Genomic DNA, 25,685 nt, shown 5'->3' on the forward strand with positions numbered 1-25,685 from the left:
GGACCTATGGAATTCACCAAAATGGCACAAATACCGGAAGTGACTTCATGCCTCATAACATCACACTGTTGGCACACTGCCCTCCTCTTAGCTCTGACTCCTACTTGTTTCTGATAAAGTAGGGGGGGAGGGGTTGTCAAAGTATTGGACCTCAGTCCCCTAAATCAATACATACTGTCGGAGCACTTCCATATGATCACACAACAGCAAGTGCTCCCGTTGCTACAACAAGGAGACTTCCTAGCAACACTGGACCTCAAGGACGCCTACTTTCACATACCCGTCCATCCAGCCCACAGAAAATACCTCCGGTTCACCATAGAAGGGCAGCACTACCAATTCAAGGTTTTGCACTTCGGGGTTACCACGGCTCCAAGAGTCTTTACAAAATGCTTAGCGACAGTAGCAGCGCATCTCAGGAGGCAACACGTCCATGTGTACCCTTATCTGGATGATTGGCTAATACAAGCAAAATCGTACCAAGAGTGTGCAGCACACACGTCACACACTATCCAGTTGCTACACAGCCTAGGCTTTTCAATCAACTACACAAAATCGCATCTGCAACCTTCCCACATACAGCAATACCTAGGAGCCACCATAAACACCTCAGTGGCAAAGGCGTACCCCAACACAGCGAGGATAGCCAGCATGCAGATACTCATCTGCAAATTCCTGCCACAGCACTCCCTGCCAGCCCAAGTTTTCATGCAGCTCATAGGCATGATGGCCTCCTGCATATTCATTGTCCCCCATGCCAGACTTCAAATGCGCCCTTTACAGGAATGCCTAGCACGGCAATGGAACCAGGCTCGTGGACACCTAAAAGACCTAGTGTTGGTGGACAGTCGCACACACAAATCGCTGCAGTGGTGGAACCCACAAAACGTTTTACAAGGGCGATTGTTCCAAGAGCCGGTTCCACAACTAGTACTAACAGCGGACGCATCATTAACAGGCTGGGGAGCCCATCTCCTTGAGTACACAGTACAAGGGCTCTGGACAAACAAGCAAAAAAGGCTCCATATTAATCAACTGGAGTTGCTCGCGATCTTCCTAGCCCTACAAGCCTTTCAAAAATACCTGTACAACAAGACGGTCTTGATCCGGACGGACAACATGACCGCAATGTACTATATCCAAAAACAGGGGGGGACCCACTCTCCACAGCTGTCCCATCTGGCGCAGAGCATATGGAGGTGGGCAATTCCAAAGAACATCTTTCTCCTAGAAGAACACCTCCCAGGGAAGGACAATCAGATTTCCGACCTGCTCAGCAGGCACAGCCAACAAATACACGAATTAGAGATTCACCCCCAGGTTCTCCAACCATTCTTCAAGGAATGGGGTCACCCAGAGGTAGACCTCTTTGCCACAAAAGAAAACTCCAAATGCCAGTACTTTGCTGCCAGATTACCACATCCGTTGTCAATGGGCAATGCGATATGGATGAACTGGTCTGGCAGATTTGCGTACGCTTTTCCCCCAGCACCGTTGATCCTGCTGGTGGCACGCAAACTGCGACAACACTCACTTACCCTTGATCCTGGTTGCTCCCACATGGGCGAGACAACCATGGTACACAACGTTCCTAGAACTTTCAGTAGTTCCTCATCAAAAACTATGACTTGCTCCACATCTTCTAACTCAGAACCTTGGAGAAATAAGACACCCACATCCCAACCAAATGAACCTAGCAATCTGGCTCCTTAGGTCTTAGAGTTTGGTTACCTAAACTTGCCCCCAGACTGCATGAACATCATTAAGGAGGCAAGGAAACCAACCACAAGAGCGTGCTATGCAGCAGAATGGAAAAGATTTGTTATTTACTGCAACAATAACCAAATCAACCCATTAGACGCTTCCATTCAGAACATTATATGCTACCTGCTGCACTTACAAAGATGTAACTTAGCATACTCTTCCATTCGACTACACCTCGCTGCTAAAGCAGCATACCTTCAGAACAGGCAACACCTTTCGCTGTTCAGGATACCAGCAATTAAAGCATTTATGGAGGGCTTACAGAGAGTGATCCCTCCGAGACACCCTCCTTCCCCAGTCTGGAATCTAAATATAGTGCTTACCAGACTCATGGGACCTCTCGAACCTCTACACTCATGCGAATTGCAATTCCTAACATGGAAGGTCGCATTCTTAGTTGCCATCACCTCACTCAGAAGAGTGAGCGAATTGCAAGCACTGACAACTCAAGAACCCTTCATGCAGGTACATGCTAACCGGGTAGTTCTTCGAACAAACCCTAAATTCATGCCTAAAGTCGTATCCAACTTCCATATTAATCAAGCAATAGAACTGCCAGTATTCTTTCAGAATCCACAAACAGTAGCTGATAAAGCCCTGCACACACTAGACGTTCGGAGAGCTCTGCTATACTATGTGGACAGAACTAAATCCTTTAGGAAAACAAGCCAACTGTTTGTTGCTTTTGCACCACAGCACAAAGGAAATCCTATTTCAAAGTCAGGAATAGCCAGATGGATAGTTAAAAGCATCCAAATATGTTATCTAAAAGCGAAACGCACTTTAACAGTCCCCCCCCTAGAGCACACTCTACACGGAAAATGGGGCCATCCATGGGTTTCCTAGGAAATATTCCCCTCGAAGACATCTGTAAGGCAGCCACATGGTCCACCATACACACTTTCACTAAACACTACTGTGTATACGTGCAAGCAAAACAGCAAGCTGCTGTAGGCCAGGCTGTCCTCAAAACTCTTTTCCAAACTGCTGCAGCTGGCACAGGTGGCCACCGCTAGAGGAAATACTGCTATTCAGTCTATGCACAGATATGAATTCAGCAGCTCACATGCCTCGAACGGAATATGCTACTTACCAGTATGCATCTGTTCTTGTCATGTAGGGCTGCTGACATTCATATCGCCCGCCCTCCTCCCCGGCGCCTGTCGCAGCTGCAGCATTATCTCTAGCATGGTCATCTCTTACTTTCCGATCTCTACCTCTGCCACAATGGCGAAAAACAATCTGAGCGTGGAAAGGATGCCCATGCGCACTGTAGTCCAGGGGAGGAGTCACCTATCTCGTGATACTTCGAAGACTCTTCCAGGACAACAAAGTGCAATCATCCGGACCCAACACTAGGCGGCGATCTATGCACAGATATGAATGTCAGCAGCCCTACATGCCAAGAACAGATGCATACTGGTAAGTAGCATATTCCTTTTGATTCTTCATCATGAATAATGGATAAATTAATCATCTTTATTAGTTGGTTAATTAAAACATGCATGCACCGTCAGTAAAAACAAAATAAACAAAAAATTATACCACTTCATGGCAACTTACTTTTAACAAAAGCTAAAAAAAAATTCAGTCACAAGGAGAGTGATAATATCAATAGGTCTCTTGCAAATTAAAACAATGTGACATTAGATTATATATTGTATTAATAGTTCCTGTTTTTTCTGCATCTTATTCATGCAAGTCTAGAGTTCTTCTTTTGTGTCTACCTAAAACATCCTCAGTAGTTCATCAGTATCTAGGTTAAATGTTATCTCCTAATGCCACTGGGTTTAATCCCTGTTGAATATTTTGAAAGATCTGTTTATTTGTTCCTGACAACATCTGCGTATGGTATCTGTGGCCTCATAGAGGGCTTTTAGCTTGGGCCCTTGATTCTCCAGGTACCCAATGTCAGCTGGGATAAGGAGGATAAGGTATTTGTGACATGGACCCATAGGACTCTCGAAAACAGTCCCACTCCTGTCCTACAGGTAAGTCTCCCAACAAGTATCGTTCCCCCCTAGTTTTCCTGTTGTAAAAATAAAAATACACAAAAACTGCACAGGGATGAGTAGTCCTCTTCTTCCATGAAGAAATACTCCTGGTCACAACAAGCTTCCCGAATGTTGGTCTCATGCTTGTCATCTTCAAACCCCTCACAGATTGAGGAATTTGACTGGCATATTTGTGTATATTCAGGAATATCCTGCATCTCTCTGGGCCAGTTGCCGAGGTGGTCCTGACTGTGCGTGTTTTGTAGATCTGAAAGAAACAGGTTAGTATTAGATTCCTTACCTTAGAATACCCCCAGGCGTCAGACTGGATCCGCAAATGTTTGCGTAGCAGTACCCCTGCACGTCAGAAGGCGTTGTCTGCGGCTCCGCATCCGTCATCGGCGCCAGGATGACGTCGCCGGAGTACTTCGACGCCGCCCTCGAATGCTGACGTCAGTTCTTCGTTTTTCCGCGCCAGCAAGCGCAGGTCCGGAGAAAGTGGTACCCTTTAGTCACTTTTTGACTAAGCTTTTTGGATCCTTTTTGGATCTGTTTCAAGTCGTGCAACTCCATCAGTGCCGGTAGGGATGCCCGGTTCAAGCCCTGTGCCGACTGCAACCGACTGATGTCGGTTACCGACCACCACCGCCGGTGCCTACATTGCCTGGGGCCCGACCACGATGACAAGTCGTGCCCCGACTGCTGGGCCTTGACGTCGAAGGCTAGGCGGGAGCGGTCCCGTAAGCGCCTCGAGCTCCGGCAGTCGGCCCGCGCCGCTCGAGGTCCCAGTCCGGAAGGAGGTCGAGGGACGGGTCGCGGGGCCGGAGTCATCACAGCTCAGCGAGTCGACACTACTCGTCGGACTCCAAGTCCTCGGGTAAGAGGCACAAGAAGTAGAAGAGGCGGCATCGCTCTTCTGACTCCCCCCGACGCTTGCGCGACACAGCCGGGGTTCAGGTGACACCGCCCACGCGGCTCCGCCGGAGCCGCAGGCATCGCGGCCTGCTCCATACCCGCCGGTCTCTGGGCAGAACGCGACGCCGGAGGAGATCGACGCCTTCCTCATGGCCATGAGGTCTCTCTCTCCTCCGTCGGGTTCCGTGGCGCGTCGGACCCGACCGGGAGCCCAAGCGGGCCGGGTGCTTCGGCCCCGGCGCCGTCGGGTGCTTCGGCCACCGGCGCCGTCGGGTGCTTCGGCCCTGGCGCCGTCGGCAACTTCGGTCCCGGCGCCGCAAGGCCCCACTGGATCCGGATCCAGGTCGCCGCTGGTCGACCTTACGACCCCACCGGCGTCGACCCCTAGGGTATCACACCCGGCGCCGTCCTTGGACGACGGCGTCCCTGGTCCAACCTCCGGTCCAGATCCGGCGTCGGAGCGGCGTCGCTCGACGCCACATTCGGCGCCGGACGAAGAGTAATTCTTCGAGGATCTGGGTCCATCCTTTATCCCTGAATTTTAGGACATGGACGACGAGGGAGACTGGGGGGTCTGAGGACCCCCTGGCACGTTAATGCCAGTCATATGAGGACTGGACACAGGAACTAGGGGAGGCCAGTGGCCTGGATACCTCCCCAGACACTGGTTTTGTCTCCCCTCCTACCGTGGCTACAGAGGAGGGGTCAGCTTATAGTGTGGTGCTGATGAGGGCAGCCAAGGCCTTGGCTCTTGAGCTCCCCGTCGCAACAGTGTGGTCCAACATCCTCACAGAGGTCCTTAAACCACAGGTAAGCTCCCCAGAGCCTCTACTGCCGTTTAATGAGGCTCTCACAGACGTCCTGTTGGGCACTTGGTCCAGACCCACTACAGGTCCTCCTGTAGATAGGAACGTCGCTTGGCGCCACTGCCCAGCCCCGGGCGACCCTAGTTTCTTGTCCACCCACCCTGGTTATCCAGGCCTCTACCTCCCAATCCACATTCCCGACGGCACCACCAGATCGGGAATCCAAGAAGTATGAACAGTTCAGAAAGAAGATGTTCTCCTCCCTTAGTTTGGGATTGCGGTCAGTCAACACCGCGTTCCTCTTGGGCTGTTACACCCACTCTCTGTGGGATACGGTTGCGGCCGTGCTGCCTGAGTGCCCTTAAGGAGCCCGGGCGAAACTCGCTCAAGCCCTTGCAGAGGGAAGGGACACAGCGCGGTACTCTATCAGATGTGGACTGGATACCACGGACTCGCTAGTAAGAGCGATTTCCACGTCTGTGGCGGTTCGCTGCCACGCCTGGCTGAGGTTCGCCAACTTTTCGGCCGATGTCCAAAACACCCTTATGGACATGCAGTTCGATGGCAACCACCTCTTCGGTGGCAAGGCAGATCATGCGCTGGAACGCTTTAAGGACTCAAGGGCTACGGCCAAGTCCTTGGGCCTGTCGGCCCCGCGCCAGCAATCTTCTGCCCAGCGCTCCTTTCGTGGCCACGGAAGGGGTGCTCCCACACATCCTGCCAGCCACGGGCCGCAGACTAACATTCAGCGCGGTGGCGGACATAGTTACCGTTGCAGCGGTAACAGGGTGTAACGGCGCGGCCAGTCCACATCCACCCCCGCAGCATCTGTCTCAAAGCCTTCCTAGTCTGAGCTTTCAGGCCCATTTGACGCCAGTGGGGGGCAGGGTTCGCCATCACCTCCTCCACTGGCGCTCCATCACATCGGAAAGGTAGGTGCTGCAAATCGTCCGAAGGGGATATTCTCTCCCCTTCGAGGTGACCCCTCCAGCCATGCCACCGCAGTACCACCGCGTGTCGGGGGATCACTTGCAACTTCTGCAAGAGGAAGTTACAGCCCTCTTCGCCAAGGGGGCCATCGAGCGTGTTCCTGGGCCAGAAGTAGGGTGTGGTTGTTACTCCCACTACTTTCTGGTTCCCAAGAAGGGCAAAGGGGTCCTAGGCCTTATCTTGGACCTCCGGAACGTCAACGGCTTCCTCCGGAAGGAGAAGTTCAAGATGCTGACTTTGGCTCAGGTCTTAGCTGCCCTAAACCCGGGAGACTGGATGGTAGCGTTGGACTTGCAGGACGCCTATTTCCACATCCCCGTCCTGCCGGCCCAAAGGCGCTACCTGCGGTTCACGGTAGGCCACGAGCACTTTCAGTTTACCGTGCTCCCCTTCGGCCTTCCAGCACCCCACGGGTGTTCACGAAAGTGATGGCGGTGGTCACAGCTCATTTGCGCAGGTTAGGGGTTTCAGTCTTCCCCTACCTCGACGACTTGTTGTTGAAGGCAGGCTCGCCCCAGACATTCGTCAGCCACCTCCAGACTACGGCCGACCTCATGCACCTGCTGGGGTTCTCCATCAATGTACCGAAGTCGCACCTGTGTCTCTCTCAGAAGCTCCTCTTCATCGGAGCGGTTCTAGACTCAGCGCAGTTTGGGGTTTATCCTCCTGAACAGCGGGTTCGGGGTATTCAGGCTCTGAATCCGATCTTTCAGCCTTTATCCCGAGTCTCGGTCAGGTTGACACTGCGGCTTCTGGGGCTGATGGCCTCCTGCATCCTTCTGGTGCATCACACCAGGTGGCGGATGCAGGCTCTGCAGTAGGACCTGAAGTTTCAGTGGGCCCAGCATCAGGGCAACTTGTCGGAAGGCGCTGCAAGACAGTTGCAGTGCTGGCTCACGGACCTCGATTGGGTCAGCAGCAGATCCCTCTCCCTACCCCACCCGGAGCACGTAGTTGTGACGGACTCGTCCCTCCAGGGCTGGGGGGGCCATATGGGAGAGGCGGAGATCAGAGGCCTCTGATCTCCTGCGGAGTCCCGGCTCCACATCAACCTTCTGGAGCTGCGGGCGATTCGGCTTGCACTGAAGGCATTCCTCCCCTCTGTCCGGGGAAGTGTAGTGCAGGTGTTCACAGACAACACCACCGCTATGTGGTACTGCAACAAACAGGGCGGGGTGGGGTCGTGGACCCTTTTCCAGGAGGCTCTGCGCCTCTGGCAGTGGTTGGAACATCAGGGCGTGACCCTGGTGGTTAAACACCTGGCAGGTTCCCTGAACTCAGCCGTCGGTGCATTATGGATCACGAATGGCGTCTGAACTCGGACGTGGCACAAGGCCTCTTTCAGCAGTGGGAAGAGCCTTGGTTAGATCTATTCGCCACTGAAGAGAACCCGCAATGTCATCAGAATTTCCAAGGCGGCACTCGCTCGGAGACACTTTTGTCGCGAGTGGAGTTGCGGTCTGTTGTACGCCTTTCCGCTTATACCACTTCTGCCCAGAGTGCTGAAGAAGATCAGGCGCGACCGGGCCCGAGTCATCCTTGTGGCTCCGGACTGGGCACTAAGATACTGGTATCTCGAGCTACTCAGCATGTCAGTCGATCCCCCGATTCGTCTGCCTCTTCAGGAGGACCTTCTGTCGCAGCAGCAGGGGACGTTCCTTCCCCCGAACCTGTCCAGTCTCCACTTACATGCGTGGAGATTGAGCAGCGGCAGTTGAGGCCATTTGACTTGCCTCCTGAAGTCTGTAATGTGATTCTGGCAGCCAGGCGTCCCTCCACAAAATTGGTATACGCCTGCAGGTGGAACAAATTTGTGGCATGGTGCACAGCAAAGGCTGTGGATCCCCTTTCTGCCCCTCTTTCAGACTTTCAGAGATTCTCCTGTTTCTTGTTTCTCTTGCCCAGCAGGGCTCAGCTATGGGCACTCCAAAGGGCTACCTCTCTGCCATTTCTGCCTTAAGGCTCCCTGATCAGCCCTCTTTGTTCAAGTCCCCAGTTGTAAATAGGTTTTTGAAGGGCATCACTCATATGTTTCCTCCTGTTCCTTTCGGGATGCCTCAGTGGGACTTGAACCTTGTTCTGACTTATCTGATGTGCGCTCCCTTCGGGCCACTTCATAACTGTCCTCTTTGTCTCCTTACTCTTAAGACTGCATTCCTGGTAGCCATCACCTCTGCCAGGAGAGTGAGTGAGCTCCTGGCTCTTTCTTCTCAACCTCCCTTCCTTTCTGTCCATCCTGACAAAGTTGTGTTGCGGATGCAACCCTCTTTCCTGCCCAAGGTAGTCACAGCCTTCCACATTGGGCAGTCCATCACCTTGACCACCTTCTTTCCGCCACCACATCCCTCTAAAGAGGAAGAGAGACTCCACCGTCTGGACCCATTATGTGCGCTCTCATATTATCTGGATCGCACACGCCAGTTCTGGGTGGATGACCAACTCTTTGTTGGTTACGTGGGCGCTAAGAAGGGACGGGCGGTGCACAAACGGACCATTTCTCGATGGGTTGTCTTCTGCATCAAGACTTGTTACTCTCTGGCTAAAAAGGAGCCTCCTGTGGGGCTACGTGCCCATTCCACTCAGGCCACAGCGGCTACTACTGCCCTGGGTCGAGGAGTCCCCTTGCAGGACTTCTGTCAGGCAGCTACGTGGGCCTCGCTGCACACGTTCGCAAGACACTTCTGCCTGGACAGCCAAGCCCGGAGAGATGGCTTTTTTGGCCGTTCCGTTCTCCAGGACTTTCTGGTGTGATCATTGGTTCGCAGACCCACCACCGGGGTTGGTATTGCTGGGGTATCTATTCTAAGGAAAGGAATCTAATACTAACCTGTTACTTTCAGATGCACAAGTTACTTACGTTCGGTAACAATATATTTGTAAGAAACAGTAGTTAGTATTAGATTCCTTACCGCCCCACCCATCCTCCCCGTTCTGCGAACCGATATCTAGGGTTAAGGTCATCCCCTTTCAGGGCCCTAGTTTTCATGGCACCAGTGTTGGGTTTTATCATGGCGCTGCGTTTCTGGCGCGGAAAAGCTGTGTATAAGAACTGACGTCAGCGCGTGAGGGCGGCGTCTGAGTACTCTGGCGACGTCATCCGGGCGCCGACGACGGACGCGGAGCCGCAGACGACGCCTACCGATGCGCAGGGGTACTCCTACGCAAACTTTTCCGGATCCAGTCTGACGCCTGGGGATATTCTAAGGTTAGGAATCTAATACTAACTACTGCTTCTTACAGATATATCGTTACCGAAGGTAAGTAACTTGTGCATTAGGGCAGCTCAAGCACCAACTCCACCTGATTTCAAGATCCCTGTGCATCAGCACAGCTTCCAAGGGTGCCTTTAACTACTATGCTGCCATCCGTTTGATTGAGCACTCCTCATGACAGAATGCACTGTCTTTTAAACAGTTCTCGTCATCTCTTCAGCCCTCGAAGTCCGCTTACATTATTAGATGAGAGAAAACATTCTGATCCTCCTTTGAGGACCAGTGGTGAACCTCTAGCTAGTGTTCAGAGCTGTGCTTGAGTGAAGCAGCTCTTGGTCTCCGATTTTAATGCATATGGCATGCCAATAGAGATTGTGGGTGCACAGAGGATGATGATTCAGAGGTACTTTCTGATTCTGTCCTATATACCCTTTTCTGATGGATGCTTCTGCCTGCAGATTCCTAACCTTATGAATCTTTTCCAGGTGCCAGACAGGATCCGTAAATTTCAAAACCGTTTTCCTATGCTAGTAGGTTTAATTTGATTCTTGTTATCACCCAAACATGGATTCACCATACAACCATGGCACTGCAACATCAGTTCCTATTTTCTTGTTCTTTGCACTTTAACGTAGATACATAGTGCTGTCCTAGTTACTTTCGTTCGTAAACCAAAAAAAATGTCCAATGTCAGCAGATAGTCACCTTCCAGGATATCTGGATTTAAGCAGTGCCAGTCCTGCCAGAAGCAGACCCCTAGAAGGTGTGTTTGGGACTCCATCTTGTGAGATAAATACACCCTTAAGAACACGAAGGCTATTAAGAAGCAAACGGCTATGTTATTTATATTGCAAGACCACTACAACTGCCTGTCTTAGTGCATTTCTTGATCCAGGTCTCACAATTTGTCATCAGTGGGGGACAGCACTCTAGCTCCTACTGCCAAGGTAGGTCTTTAGGATGTCCTCATGTTTTCCCCACCAGCCTCATCTTTTGATCCTTTTCGTGTCTAAATCACCACAGTGCCTCCTCCGGATTTCCTGAAGGTTCCAGCCCCTGGAGCTGACCCCTCACAAATTATCCTCTTTCCTCCAACAGTGATCTCTATGTTCTGTCAACCTCTCTCTCTGTTGCACCCTCTGACCCCATGGAGCCAGCGGATTTCCTGACTGAACCCTCATGTAAGCCCCTGGGGTTAGTCCTCCCTGGCTTTTTGAACGGAGTCATTCCAAAGACCCACCATCTTGGGAGGTATTTCTATAGTATCTATGCTAAAGATGAGAAATCTGCAGGTAGAAGTATCAGTCATAAGAATGCGTTACTTACCTTTGGAAACACTCTTTATGGTGGACATCTATCTAATCGGAGATTCCTCACTCCATCTTTCCTGTCATGTAGAATGGTCACTTTTCCAATCCAAGAAGGTCCCAATTTAGGAATCTGCTCACTGGTATTGACAATTATTGTTGGGTTCCACATCTGAAGATGCATACAAAGTTAAGAAATAAACTGACCTCACCCTGAGGCGTGTCTCATATATGCAGCCTCTGTTAATGTCTTCTCATTTCTGGGGCAAAACTAAGTAAGCGCGGAGACGTGTGATGACATCTACCGGCACACAGGATCATTGCTTTTAATTTCTCCAGATACAGTCTTCACCTGGGGATAGTCTAAAGTTGACAAATCTGCAGTTAGAGAGTCCGCCAGAAAGAGCTCTACCACAGGTGAATAACTTGTTCTTCAAGTGAAGAACTATGTGCAGATTCCTCACTGATACCACCACCTCTTTCTGAAGGATGGCCATAGGTCACTTTAAAAAGGTTCCAGTTTATATTTCTGTGTTGCCATGTCAAACTTAATGTCACTTCCTCGTCTCTGCCTTAAATGGCATGGAAAAATCCAGACTGGGACCTGATTTTGGAGCACAGGTGTGGGCTCTACATGGCTCCATTATCTTCCCTATGGCGTTTTTTTGGGGCTGTGATGGACATAGCACCTCCTGCTGGTTCAGGAGAGAAATGAGAAGTTTCCGAATCCAGTCTGGCACCTGGCGATGCTCAACAGATGAGGCATGTTCAGGTAGATGGAGTATCGACCAGAAAGATTGTCATTGAAGCGAAGTACCTTTTTCTGTAGGTGCAACCAGAATCTAGCAAGGCAAAACAGGAACACACTCAACTCTAAAACTTAAGTCACACTCAACTAACACACTCCCTTTACTTTTCACACACACCTTTTCCTCCTTTTCCTCTTTTCAGTCACACTTTGCTCCCCTCATCCACTTTTACTCACCCCTCTCTCACTTTTTCTCACTCACCCTCCTTTCACAGTCATCCCCAGGCCCTCTCCAATGGCACTCAGTTTGTGTCATCATGAAATCCATGTAATCATGTATTTCTCATTTTAAAGCACGAGAGGATATGCACAATATCTGAAGTCCGATCTACTTGAGCTATAAAATTGTAAACAGTAAATAACAGTTTCATATGTCAGCAAAGGTATGATTTTAAAGGTCCTGTCAATGTGGGGTTAATGCTACAGATAAACAAAGAATATTTTTATAAAAACAAGACATATGCATGGTATTGGCTTATAGCATCATGGTTGAGTGTCATCAGTAACCAAATTAAAAAAGACCATATCTAGTCACAAGAGAGCAATGAGTTGTGATGTGATAATAAAGACCAAGATTGTGTCTAACTAAGGTGTTCATTAAATTAATTATATTGCCTCTGTAGCCTGACTGTTGATTGTGACTTTTTGTCTGGTGTGTCATTGTACAGTTTGACATATTATTTATGCCTATAATTTTTTGCCTACTAATTTAGTCCTTAATGATCAACTAAATCCTTGGGCAGGTGTAAGGGTTATTGCTAAAGCTATTTAATAATGGAATCTAAACTAGGTTGTTGTACAGGTGCATAAAGAAACCAAAACTAATGTGTGTTATTATGGGATCTCATTAGCAGGTACCAGTGAACTGGTAATGCTGAGTTTGGAGCTGGTAAAGACACGCCTAGTGGTCATGAGCATGGACATGAGAAAGACTTTCATTCAAACTATTCTGACATCTCTTATTGAAAAATCTCCTGATGCCAAGATCTTCCGGGCCGTGGTAAAAATTGTTGAAGAGTGGATAAAAATCAGCTCCCCAGTGACTCCCAATCAGGTAATATTGAGTATTCAACACATTCATGGACACATTCCCAATATTCCTATTAAAATATGTATGGTGTATGGGAGTTCCAATTTGGCAGTCCTTTCATAAAGATGTTGCATAAAACGTGTACCCTCATTTAGGTTATTGTGACATGTCTAATGTGTGAATTGGCCGCATATAGGTAGTACACAGCAGATGCCTGATGGCACCTACCTGGACTGGGGACCTATAAAGCAAGGTGTTCTGCTTTAAACAAACCTAGGGAGAAGCTTATTGGAGATAGGCAGAGAAAATACATTTTTGTGGTTGAGGAAAACTGTCCTCGGCTTGTACAGAAAGCATTGTTCATCTCCTTCTGTGACATTAGGTTTGTCTCTTCAAGCAGCAGCACTCTGAAATAGCTTCGGATGCAATCTTCATGGAACACAGTTCAGCTGTTGAAAGCTGTGATGAGTCTTCTACATGACTGTGCTTGCCCAGGTTGAATGCTCCTTCAACAAACTGTGTACCATATTTGTTTTCAGTCTTAAAATGTATTGTCTTATAAAATGAGGGCCAGGACACACCTTATCCACATATGAGGCCCTTTAGAGAACTGCATCCTGTCCGGTTGCAATTTTCTTGGTCAAAGAGAAAAGCTGAATAAGGAAAGAAAATGCAAAGTTTATGGCTCTAAAGTAGTGCTCAATTGAGGTTCTTGTTTAAACCCTTTTTGTTATGAAATGTGCTGTTTTCTGCTGCTACTGTTTCTGTTGTATCGATCTTGCTTAAGTGTGTTTCTTGAGGATATTGAGTGTAAACAAAAACTGCTCATACAGCAGAGTTATGCTGCTTTGAATGGATAAAGGCAAAGTTTGGATGAATGCATATCATTTTTGAGGTGGTGTCCAAAGTATGTAAGAAGTTGCAAAGTGGTTGAGGACACAATTGTGTTTGGATCACCTCTCATATATATTTTAAAAAAACAACTGAGTGGTCCTGATAAGCACCCAGTGACATTAAGCAGAAAATAAACTTATCAATTCCAAGTGGAAACTTGGTTTTTGATGAAAACCTCTGTGTGTAGTTTCTTGCCTCTCAAAACTCCTCCAGGTGCCTGCTTTGATCTGGAGACTTTGCATATCTTTACTGTGCCTGTAGGAGTGCCTTGCGTCTGACCTACCATCACAGAGTGGTATATGGTGCCACTCCAGCACTCTGACAACAGATCTTCTTTTTTTATTATGCTCCCTTTGACATGGATCTGGAGTTGCTCTGCTCAGAGAATTTTGAACACAAATTGTTTTAAGTAGTTTTGACAGAGATGTCACCCTCAAAAATATTACGAATTAGGAGATGCCAGCAGGTAGTTGTCGATCTGTGACACACTTAACGGTTGTTTTGCAGCATAATTCCTTTTCTGGATTCACATGCTGTGCATCTATTCTGCCATCTAGTGGGTGGGTCTGGAATCCTGTCTTGTCGTTCTCTCTTTTTTGTGTGTGGGTGTTGTTTGCCACCATTTGGTGGTACTCCATCCCCTGTGTGATGTCAGATGGCGCCCTGGGAGTTCCTGTGCATGGGCGCCATCTTCATATTTTTTTCTGCTTTTGGGCCTGGAAACACGTCGGAGGAGCTTTGAAAAAGCTTAGAAAATTTACAGTGAGGAGAGTGAAAGTGTCGATTTAAAATCAACAAAGGCCCCGAGAAATATCGAAGACCGAGGGAGGGAAGTCTTCTAGAACCCATCGGGTGACCGCAATCTGTGAGGCCTATGTGGTCGGAGAATACAGAAGAGGGGCAGCTAAGGGATATGTAGAATTAACAAGCAAACATACCCCCTGTAACTAAGGGACTGATTGCACGATGTATAGTAGACACTATCCAAACATGCAACACAAAGACAGGAAATTCTCTATCACTCACCCCAGGGCACGTTTAACCAGGTAGCGGTCCTAGCAAACATACCCATGGGCAACATCTGAATGGGCTTAACTATTTCATGCCCACACACCTTTACGAAACACTACTGTGTGCCTATCCAGATAAACAAGGAAGCACAGATGGGACAGAGTGCTGCAGCACGTTTGCCAGCTCATCCTCATTTCAATCCATCCTCCCCAAGGAACCAAACATCACTACGTAATCAGTTGCACAGCACGTGAATCCACAAAAGGATTCATGCTGCAAAACAAAATGGTTTCTTACAAGTAGGTGTAGTTTTGCAGCCTGAAAAGGTTTTCTGAATACACGTGACCCACCCGCCTGAGGTAAAAGCAAACAGACGAGATGAGCAACACTTTAAAACAAGGAAAGTTCCGAAGAGAACCGCCACCAGGAGGAAAAAAATAATCTGAAGATGACGACTATGCCCAGAGCCTCCTGGGCACCATCTGACAGGGGATGAACTTACCACCAAATGGTAGTCGATGATGCCCACACTCATGGGCGGAATAAATGCACAGCCTGTGAATCCAGAGATATCCTCAGGTTGCAAAACTGCTCCTACTGATGAGTAACCATTTTGTTTCTCGTCCCCAGGCAGGGATCCAGGTCATGTGGGAAGTGCAGCTGCATGTATGCAAGGGTCAAGAAGGAGCTGGAAGCAAAAGCTTTTCATGGTAGGAGAAAAGCACTGTGGGAAGCTGCATCATTTCAGCTCTCGCACCAGTCCTCCTCGGTTAGCTCTCAATCAGTACGTTTTTGAAGTGGGACTCCTAGAAAGTAAATGATAAATCTTCCATGATTCATAACAAGAGGGACTCTGACTAATTGGCGTCACTCGCTTTCAAGTGTTATGTGCTCCATTCAGTCACTTCAGTCCCTGCTGCAGAGCATGGTTTATTAAGCCCCTTCACTACCGGAGTTCTGAACTCCTTGCTCAAGTTGTGTCCTTCACCCAGGTAATGCTAGCTCTTTTAATCTCCATTCCAAATACCGGTCTTGCACTTATGGGCCACAGGAAGCGCACTCGTCCCCTAATCAGACTTCCACCACCAGCTTCATCCACAGTTGACCCCGATCCAACACCTTCTATCACCTGTTCTGAATATGCTACAGGATTTAAGGAAAACTAGTCCATTCTGGTCAGAGCTAGATGTAAGGCTCAGCGACTAATGGAGGGAGGTCACTCCTTACAGGCCTTTGCCTCATAGTGAATACTTTAGCTCTCTAGGATAGCTGTTTGGGGCAAATTCAAACCTCATAAGGGTAACATTGTTTATCACACAGATTATAACACTAAAGCGGGCCACCTTGAATGAATGAATGAGCGCATTTATACAGCGCACAGCTACTCAGCAAGAGTTTTCCGGTGCTAATAGTCTCCATCTACCTTTCCAAGTACCCCTAGTTACAGAAAAACCAGGTTTTGAGATGTTTCTTAAAGACAGCCTTGAAGGTCACTGGGCGCAGGTTTCAGGCTTGGGCTCACAGGAACCTTAAGGATCTTCCTCCAGATCGGGCTGTGCGTATCCTAGGAACCGAGGACAGGCCTTTCGAGGAAGACCTCAGAATTCTGGAAGGCATATACTGGCATACTCTCTTTCTGAGATAGCAAGCACCTCTGCCATGTAGAGCTTTGAAAATCCGCACCAGAGCCTTAAATCTAATTCTCATTTTCACTGGAAGCCAGTGTAAGGGACATATGAGTCCTGGGATTAAGCATAAGCACCTGTTGTTGTGCATTTTGAGTTACCTGCAAGCAGTTGAGAAGATACTCCGACAAGCCCAGGTACAAGAATTTTGTATAGTCCAGTCCGGAGATGATCAGCTCCTAGACCACTGTTTTCCTTGTATTCGGTGATAGCAGGGGTCAAAATTTCCTCAACATTCAAAGTAGGCCAAAGCAGGTACGGAAGAACGACTGGACTTGAGATCTAATCGAGAGAGCGCTATCGATAGAGATCACCAGATTTTTTACCGTGGTTTGAGCAGAGGGTGGTGACATATCCCCAGGCCACGAGAGTCTCCACTCTTCCAAGGGAGGTGAGCCAAAAAACATAATCTTCGATTTCTCAGGATTACATTTCAATTGATTCCTCCTCAGCCAATTGGACAAACTGGAGATGTATATTCTGAACTTCTCACCCTCAAAGTCTACCCCCTTTTTCACAGGTAAAAAGCAACTGGGTATCGTCAGTGTATGAAATTATTTTAGTCCTGCATGCTTCTGCTAATGGTTCCAGAGGGGACATATACAGATTGAAAAGAGTGGGGCTCAATACTGAGCGCTGTGAGACCCCCACTTTCAAACGGGACGGTGGCCACAAAGGGAGGGGTCCAAACTTCCTAACTTTTGTGCTCAAGTAAGGAGGCCAACCACTATAACGCAAAGCCGCTGATTCCAAACTTCTAAATCCTATCCAGGAGCCTGTCATGTGGAACCGTATCAAAGGTTGCCGACAGGTCTAATAATACTAGAATAGGGCTACCTCCGATCTAAGTTCTCTTTGATGTGTTCCGGGACCACCAACAATGCCGTTTCTGTTCTATGATTAGCTCTGAAGCCTGACTGACATATGGAAAAGGTTATTTTTTTCCACATAGTCCAAGATTACTGTTTTAAGATATTTTTCCAATACTTTAGAGAGGGCCGGTTGTAGAGATATGGGCATGTAGTTAGCTGGAATATTAGGGTCCGCTGAAGGTTTTTTTTGTAGCGGAAGGATTTTCACATGTTTCCAAATGAAGGCATACAGCCAGCTAACAGAGAGGTATTAAGAACCTTATTAACCACAGGATTAAAGGACGTATCCACCAAGGCCAACAGTTTTTCTGGACAGGGATCAGCGGGAGAGCCCGACTTAATAATATCCAGGGAAACTTCTTGCGGCAGGAGAGATATTTGCATGAGAGCGGGGGGTATCTCCGGTGGGCTGCTCCACAGCTGGGACTAACCAGTCCGAGTGGTCGTCTGAAGGTACCTTTGAGAAGGAATTCTGTATAGTCACGATTTTTCGATGAAAGAAAACCGCCAAATGGTTAGTCCATTCTATTGATGGCGGTAGATCCCTGATAATGGGTGCCTGAGTGGAGAAAGCTTTACCGATTTTAAATTTCTCCTTCCTTTATTGTAGTACTAGCAGCCCGTCCCGACGTTGTCCGGGTATGAAATAGAATGTGTGTAATGTGTGTATTTGGCAAGAGCAATTTATTTTAAAATCTCGCGGTAGACAACATTTTTTGTTTCATTAGAATAGGGACGGAGAAAGCCCAGCTGCAGCCCTGGTTGATGTTAGCAGGCGCCTGTAACTGGTGTAGTGATCCGCCGCCTGAGCCCGGCTAGAGCCCTGGTTGATGGTAGCAGGCGCGTGTAATTTCGTTGAATGAGAGAGTTCAGTAACAGCGGCAGAAGAGGCTGCAGTAACGTTACTTACCAGGCCTCCAGGTGAACGCGTTTGTCATGCCCCCAGCCACAGCAGACGATCTTCTGATTAATGTACGACCCACATGGCATGAAGGGCGGAACGTAGCACACGCCCCCAGCGTTTCTCACGGCCTCAGGGTGCCCCTTGATGCGGCGCAATTGCGTTCACATGGCATGAAGGCCGGACACACATCCCCAGCGTTTCTCACGCCCCCAGCATGCCCCTTGATGCTGCGCAGCAACGTAATTGGCGCTTGTATATACGACTCACATGGCATGAAGGGCGGACACACGCCCCCAGCACACACCCACAGCCCACGATGTGATGGCCGTACTACACGCCCTGAGCGTTAGTCACTCCCCACGCCCACAGCACAACGCAGACACGCCCACAAGGGACTACTTTGCTGGCACGGTTCTTTTACCTTTTAAATGTATAGAGGAGTTGGCCTAACGGCTAAGGCGCTCGACCTCAGACCTGGGGATCTGGGTTCGAGTCTTGGTAACAACGCCAAACATCCTGTGATTCTGGGCAAATCACTTAATCTCCCCGCGCCTAACAAAAATGAATGCGTGTCCTCATGTAACATAACTGGTGCTACGTAAATCGCTCTGATACCTGATTCAGTGCGGGTCAAGTTTGCGCTATATAAAACTCTGCAACAAAAAAAATAAAAAAAATATGGTGGCCGTCTGCATAGCCTATGTCCTGCTGCTGCAACTGCTCTTTCCAACGCTGTATTGGGTGTTGTGATTGGTGCTGTGGTTACTGAGATTACCCGCCTCAAAGGTTTGGGCTCTCTCTTTATGATATTAGTATGGATGCCTCAATTTTATCTTCCAGATAGCTTTTTAGTTTCCTTGACTTTCGTATAGTAGGCCTTCAAGGCCAACTTGTATTCAAGCTTGTCCTCCAAACTATAGTTTTGCTGCCACTTCCTTTCCAAACACATACAGGCTCTTTTACTAGTTTTCTAGAGTTCATTGAACCAGGGGACCGAGAGCCTAGCTTTCTTAGTCGTACGTATTGTCAAAGGGGCAAGCTCATGAATGCTCTGCCTCACCCAAGCTTCTAACTGAAGTGTGTCCCCTTCTGGGTTACCTGATAGAAGAGGGGAAGACGATTCATGGGCGTCCCCCAGAGCCTTCTGGGAAATTCTGTGAGAAGCTCTGTTTACTTTGCACCCCATTAGCGTGTTTATGGCCATTTTTCAAAGAGAGTGGCCATCTAAAACTGATTAGAAAGTGGTCCGACCAAACCAGGGGTAGAGGCAGATCAACCTCCAGCTCCACATTCGAGAACACGTGGTCAAGGGTATGACCCCACCTGTGCATAGGATGAAACACAAAGGGAACAAGGTTAAGAGCTGAGAGAGTCTTAAGTCACAGAAAAGACCTCCAACTCCATAGGTTTATCCACATGAAGGTTTAGATCACCCGGAACAAGAAAGTGACTATCTAAGAGACTGGGGTGCAATCTCCTCATTGAGCGATCTCAAAAAACGCCCCCTAAGGTCCTGTTGGCCTGTATTCACCTTGGGGAACATTGTCCTTCATTTCACAAATGCAACTTTCCTTCTTTCTTGTTATTCTCACTCCTTGTGCAAAATAGCTGAAATGGTCTTCTGTATCTTCCCAGCCACCTTTGTGTGAACTTTGTGTGTGTTGGCCAAGACATGGTGAATCAGATCCTCTACTCTGGCCTAGACGCTCCGTCCATCATCTCCTTGTATTTGCTTTGTTCGCCGTAGGTTGGCAGGGTATGCCCAGACGTTGGTCCCTTGCTCACTTTGCGACTGGATTCATGCTAGCCTGGCTGAGGAGGGGTGTTACCCCAAAGTCGGTCCCAGGATGCTTGTTTCCGGTCCAGGGAAGACCTGGCTTGGCAGTTCGGGCTGAACTGTTCCCATGAGGCACAGGGTCAAGACTGATTTGCATATAGCTGGATCTGAACTGGTGTGTCGAAGTGAGCTAAAGAGCGATGATGGAATTAACCCAGATCTGTGACTGGGGGTGAGTGTTTGAAAAGCTCCAGTGCTCCGTCCATCTCCTTGTGTTTGCTTGAATGGATAATATGACCAACAAACAAGGGGGTGTGGGTTCACACCCCCGGTGTCTGGACGCACTGAGACAGGTCAGGCTCACGATGCCTAGGTGGATGTGGCTCACATGGACCTTCATGTGATGGTAGTCCAATCTTTCTTCACCCTCTGGATCAATGTAGTAAGCTGGCTCTGTATACAATACCAAAGTAGGGTATAGAGTGCACATAGTCCACTGGAACCCAAAGATAGGCAGAGGTAAAAGTAGATAATACCTTACTCTCTATTTGTTAGTGTGGGCGAGCAGTAAGGCTTTATCAGAGGGTAGTGTTAAGCATTTATTATGCACACTCGGGCAGCAAATGATGTCACACACTCAAAAACTGAACTCAGACCAATTTGTTATTATAAAAATTATTATTTCGTTATATTTATTTTCTAGAGCCAAGCAAGCCTGGCACAGGTAAGTGTGAATGGTACTTTTCAAGCCAGGTTGAAGAATACAAGCAAGCTAAATGAAAATTACTTTGTTACAGGTTTGTAAATACTTTGAATACAGTTGAAATTACTGTTAGATTGCTTTTGATTACTTTGAAGATTACTTTTAAAGTTTATTTTTCTACTGTGATATGCCTACATATCACACTGTGACACTTTCTAGAGAAAATGTAAGTAAATCAGGTTTCGTACATTTGCAGTTTCTTAGTGTTTCATACAAACCAACTCCACACTTGGAACAATTTTCAAAGAAAAGCAATCAATGCAATCCTACGAGAGGAAATGGAGTTATCGGTTTACAGGTAAGTACTTGGTTGTGGGAGTTGGGTTTCTGGGTTAGAACCAGGGTACCCCCAGCGTCGAGAATGCACTTTCAAAGCCCCCTCAGCGGCATTAGGGCGGCTGGGTGCAGAGTGCTGAGGCCCAATATGATCCAATGGGGGTAGGGGGCCTCCGGTTGGTGGCTACTCACGAGCAGGCCACAAGGATGTAGGAGCAACACTCCTGGTATTAGGCTCAGGGCAAAGGGGGATCCGGTTGAGCACACAAGGTGCATTCACAGCGGCACAGGGGCGGCTGGTTTGGCTTCTGTGTCCTGTTGATTTCAATGGGGATTCTCCGGTTGCAACAAACACTGCAGGCTCGGGGACGAAGATCTTCTGGAGGCAACCACCGGTTGGAGAGGTAAGTTGTGATGCCTGCAGATGCTGAGGCACCATCGGTTGGGCCAACCAAGGCCGTGGGATGTGGGTGCAGGGTTGTCTTTAGGCATTAGGTTTTTCTTACCGGCTCCAGTCGCGGTCAGCGGGGATCCTCCCAAAAGGGTCTGCAGGCGTCAATTGGAGATTTGAGGTTGGTCAGAGATCACTAGATCGCACGTCAGGTTCTCCTGGGAGACCTCCTCACGGGGTTGGGCCACATGAACTAGGGCCATGGGTGTTGGGTGCAGAGTGGTGCAGACTTGAGGATTTGGTCGAAGCTAGAGTCTGTGGGCGAGCAAATCCGTTGCTCACCGGAGACAAAGTCTTGGTTTGGTAAGGCAGGGCAGGTCCTCTGGGTTCTTGGGGGCTGCTGGCTGCAGAACACGCTGGGATTTTGCTAGAGCTGATTCGAGGTGGGGACAGACCAGTACGGCACAGGCTGAGTCAGTGGGCGTTCTCCTCTTCTTTGTTCAGCACTGATTCTTCTTCTCTCTCCTTGTCTGAGGAGACAAGGTTTGGGGTTGTCCCTAAATACTAGATTTAGGGGTGTTAGATGTAGGTACAGGTCGCAACCAATGGGTCCCTTCCTTGGGGTGCATACACCCCCCCTATTATGCCACCCTCCAGTGGGAAGGGGGCAATAAACCTCACCCTGGTTGGCTTGGTCCCCCCATCTGCAAGATGGCAGGAACTAAGTGTTGCGCTCGCCTCCCCCATCTGAGGGGTGGGGTTGGCATAGGTGGGCATACCTCTCCTCCTAACTTGGTTTTCTCGCCGATTCTACCGCCCTACGTGGGGGTCAGAACCTGTGGGGGCCAGTTGCTGGGAGCAGCAAATGGCTGGGGTTGCTCACAAAGGTGGCTAGTCTTTGAAGTTTCCCCTTCGTGGACCCTGCCCATCCTGGGGAGGAGGCCTGGCACTTCGTCCCAGAATGTGCATTGTTTCAAGACCCCAAAAGCAGCAGGCTTTCGACCCGGGGGTCCAGAAACATGTCTGGTGGTGGCAGCTGGCGAGCAGGACACTAGACTTAGGTCAATTTTTCAGGGGGCATCTCTAAGATTCCCTCTGAGTGCATTTTTCATTAAATCCCACACTGGCATCAGTGCGGGTTTAATGTGCTGAGAAGTTTGATACCAAACTTCCCAGTTTCCAGTGAGGCCATTATGGTGCTGTAGAGTTCGAAATGATAAACTCCCAGTTCCATATACGCTTTATGGCATTACTGCACTTACAATGTCTAAGAATTGACTTAGACACTGTAGGGGTACAGGGCTCATGCATCTGTACCCTAATCACTGGGATAGACAACCCAGCTAGTGTGGTCGATAGCCTATGTCAGGGCAGTGGATTGTAGGCATGGCACTCAGGGATGTGTGCTATGTTGAATTTTCACTTTGTTTTGCACCAAAACAAGCAGCCTGCAAGGGCAGTGTGTGTGTGTGGGTGTAAAGGTGCAGGGCCGCTAAGGGTGGCACAATAAGTGCTGCTCCCCTTAGAGGCCTTCCCTGGTCACAATGCCCCCGGTACCTATGGTACCTTTTATAAGGGACTTATGTTTGGCCAGAGAGTTGACCATTGGGGTTTGCAACTGTATAGTTTAGGGAAAGAACATAGGCTCTGAGTACCTGGTTGGCAGGAACCCAGGACACACTCATTCAAAGTACATCAACAGTTTTGCAAAAAGTGGGGGCAACCATGCAAAAAGGGATACTTTCCTACAATCACTTCTCCAGTGTATCTTTTTTCTACTCGCAAGAATAAGCACTGCCCAAAGTTCTGCATCATGCAGTTTTTGCTTCAGTGAGCTCCAAGAGACATTTTTTATTTGAGTTGGAACTTCCATCTCTTCTACAGGTTACCTCCTATCCTAATTTATGCAATTCTGATCAACCTGCGTTAGGAGCACGCAGAGGTAATTAATATTAATCTTAAAGATTGGCACAGAGGATGTGGTATTCGGATGTGCTCCAGGTGTCACTTTTACTTGCTCTTTCATTTCACTGTTGACCTCCTGTCATAGTGGGAGAGACCCGGCCTCCACCTTTATGTCTAAAGATTAAGTGGGGCAATCTCTTCCTGCAGAGGTATTTGATGCCCTTTTACTGTTTTTTTTATTCTGAGGGGTGTTCCCGTTGTGTTGCTTGGTGTGCGGAGGATGATATCGATTCCACCCTTTGAGGCTCGTTTATCTTATGTATTACTATTTGTACTGTCTCTTACCCGGTAAAGTTTTGCTTTGAGCACTTTTAAAATGTATTGGTCATATCTTCCTTGTTTCCACACCAGCGATTGCTGTTTAAATCTATTATAATTACGCACTTTTTGAAGCAGTTGGTCAATTTGCATCCCCCTTCTCCATTTCTTACGTCTCGGTGAGACCTTATAGTGCTTACCTTCCTGTTGACCTCATGCTTTGAATGCACGCACAGAAGTCCTTTGTGACTTTTTACTATAGTTACTGTATTTATATCTGTATTCCATTGGCTAGACTTGTGAGTGAGCTGCAGGTATTGTCTATTAATCTTCATTTCACTTTGTTTTCTGGACTAGCTGGTCTTACAGACTTAAACTTACAGGAGATGAAACTGCACAGTCTTGAACCTTATGGGGTTTTTAGCTTTTATGTTTACAGGACCCATTGTTTTTCAGTGAATTATCCATTTTTTCCTGGATTACGATGGCTCCAAGGCGGACAGGACAATTTAGAAACTGACACATTTCCACTAGATTGTCCTTTAAATCAAGATCTGCTGTGCGTGCCCTCACCCAGGAAGAGACTCTTGAGAGCATCAGGGGCCTGTCTATCATGGCAACTACCACCTCTTCAGGCACTGTATCAGGGATTTCCCATGTTGGATAGTTGCTGTGCTGCAGCATGGTTTTCTGTCCACACTTACACTCAGCATTAATATCTTGACTCCAAGATCTATAGAGATGTTCATTTTGCCAGGTCTGTGTTGACGGTCTTTATGGGTTAGCCATCTTTTCACACCTACTGCCTACGAGGTACTGCTTGTGTATTGATTCAAGACTTGAGGAATCTGCAGATAGATGTATCCATCAGAAGAAGTGGCTTACTTTAGGTAACAAATAGGCTGGATGGGTACTCTGTCTACCTGTAGATTCTTTACTGAAAGCACCTGCCTCCATGTTCTTATGAGTAGTCAGATGACTTTTATTAAAGTTCAGTTTAAATTTTGAGACCTAGCTACTTCCGTCACTCTTGTTGGTATTGTCTCCACCATTGAAGCTATGGAAAGAAGGAAGAGGAACTGACAACATTGTACCAGGTTGGCGCCTTATTACAGCTCTGTGATCTGAAGTGGATCACGGAGGTGGGTCAGAGCAGACGCGGAGTGGTTCACAGAGATGGGTCAGAGCAGAGGCATCACCTGTTGGCACAGGAGTGCTATCTCAAATTTCTGTATGCAGGATGTTGCTTGGAGTATATTCAAGAGGTGATAAATCCAGAGGTAGAGTATCCACCAGAAAGAATGTCTGAAAGTATATAGCTTGTTTGTCCTTTGTCTGACACAAATATACTCTTGCTTGATTCTCTTTACCAGTTGTTCACCAACTGTCTCTAGTAGCATTCCTTGAACCAGCACCCAATTCACACCCACAACTCTTGAGCCGTAGGCTTATATTGTGTTAAAGTAACTTGATGGTTCCTCTTCAGTTTAACTTTGACATTCAGGCCCTGTTCTAGCTTTTGTTGTAGTTGTGCTCAGTAGTGAGTGTATCAAGCTGTATCTTAGTTTCTAACCCCTCCCACATCCTGTTTTACACCTCAGTTGCTCCATTGCGTTCACCTGGAGTGTCCAGCCCCTAAAGTGAGTAACTAAAGGTAGGAACCTGGTAATCCATTTCAAGTGAATCAATATTGTATGTGTTAGAACATCAGTGGTAAACTAAGGTTTCCAAAGGGATGCTGCTAAGAAACCCCTGATTGCTCTGTGGGCATTAAGAAACAGCATTAAAAAGACCCATCTGTGATAGATTATTCATATTTGCCGCTTGTTGAGAATCAGTAAACCTATCAATTAAAGACAAAAGATTCTGTCTTAATTGCACTGAACTCACTCTCAGGCACATGCATCAAGCTAGGATTTCTTAATTGCGATTATTAAGAAATGGCAATTAAGGACTTTCAAAAGCCTGTGCATGGAGGAATCGCTGTAAAAATAGCGATTCCTACACTTTTCTTATTTGCGAGTCGCAAATAAAGGAATGGCTTCCCATTCATTCCTATGGGC

General features: G+C 48.0%; 1 protein-coding gene across 1 annotated transcript in view; it reads left to right on the forward strand.

Moving 5' to 3' along the window:
* Nucleotides 1-25,685, forward strand: part of TRRAP (transformation/transcription domain associated protein) — an 885,394-nt gene that overhangs the window by 584,798 nt on the left and 274,911 nt on the right. Inside the window, exon 47 of the mRNA XM_078664902.1 lies at nt 12,648-12,850. Within this exon, the coding sequence (XP_078521028.1) occupies nt 12,648-12,850 (203 nt within the window). The remainder of the gene's footprint in view (nt 1-12,647; nt 12,851-25,685) is intronic.

The sequence above is a fragment of the Lissotriton helveticus genome, chromosome 10 (genome assembly GCF_964261635.1).
Source record: "Lissotriton helveticus chromosome 10, aLisHel1.1, whole genome shotgun sequence".
NCBI classification, from domain to species: Eukaryota; Metazoa; Chordata; class Amphibia; order Caudata; family Salamandridae; genus Lissotriton; species Lissotriton helveticus.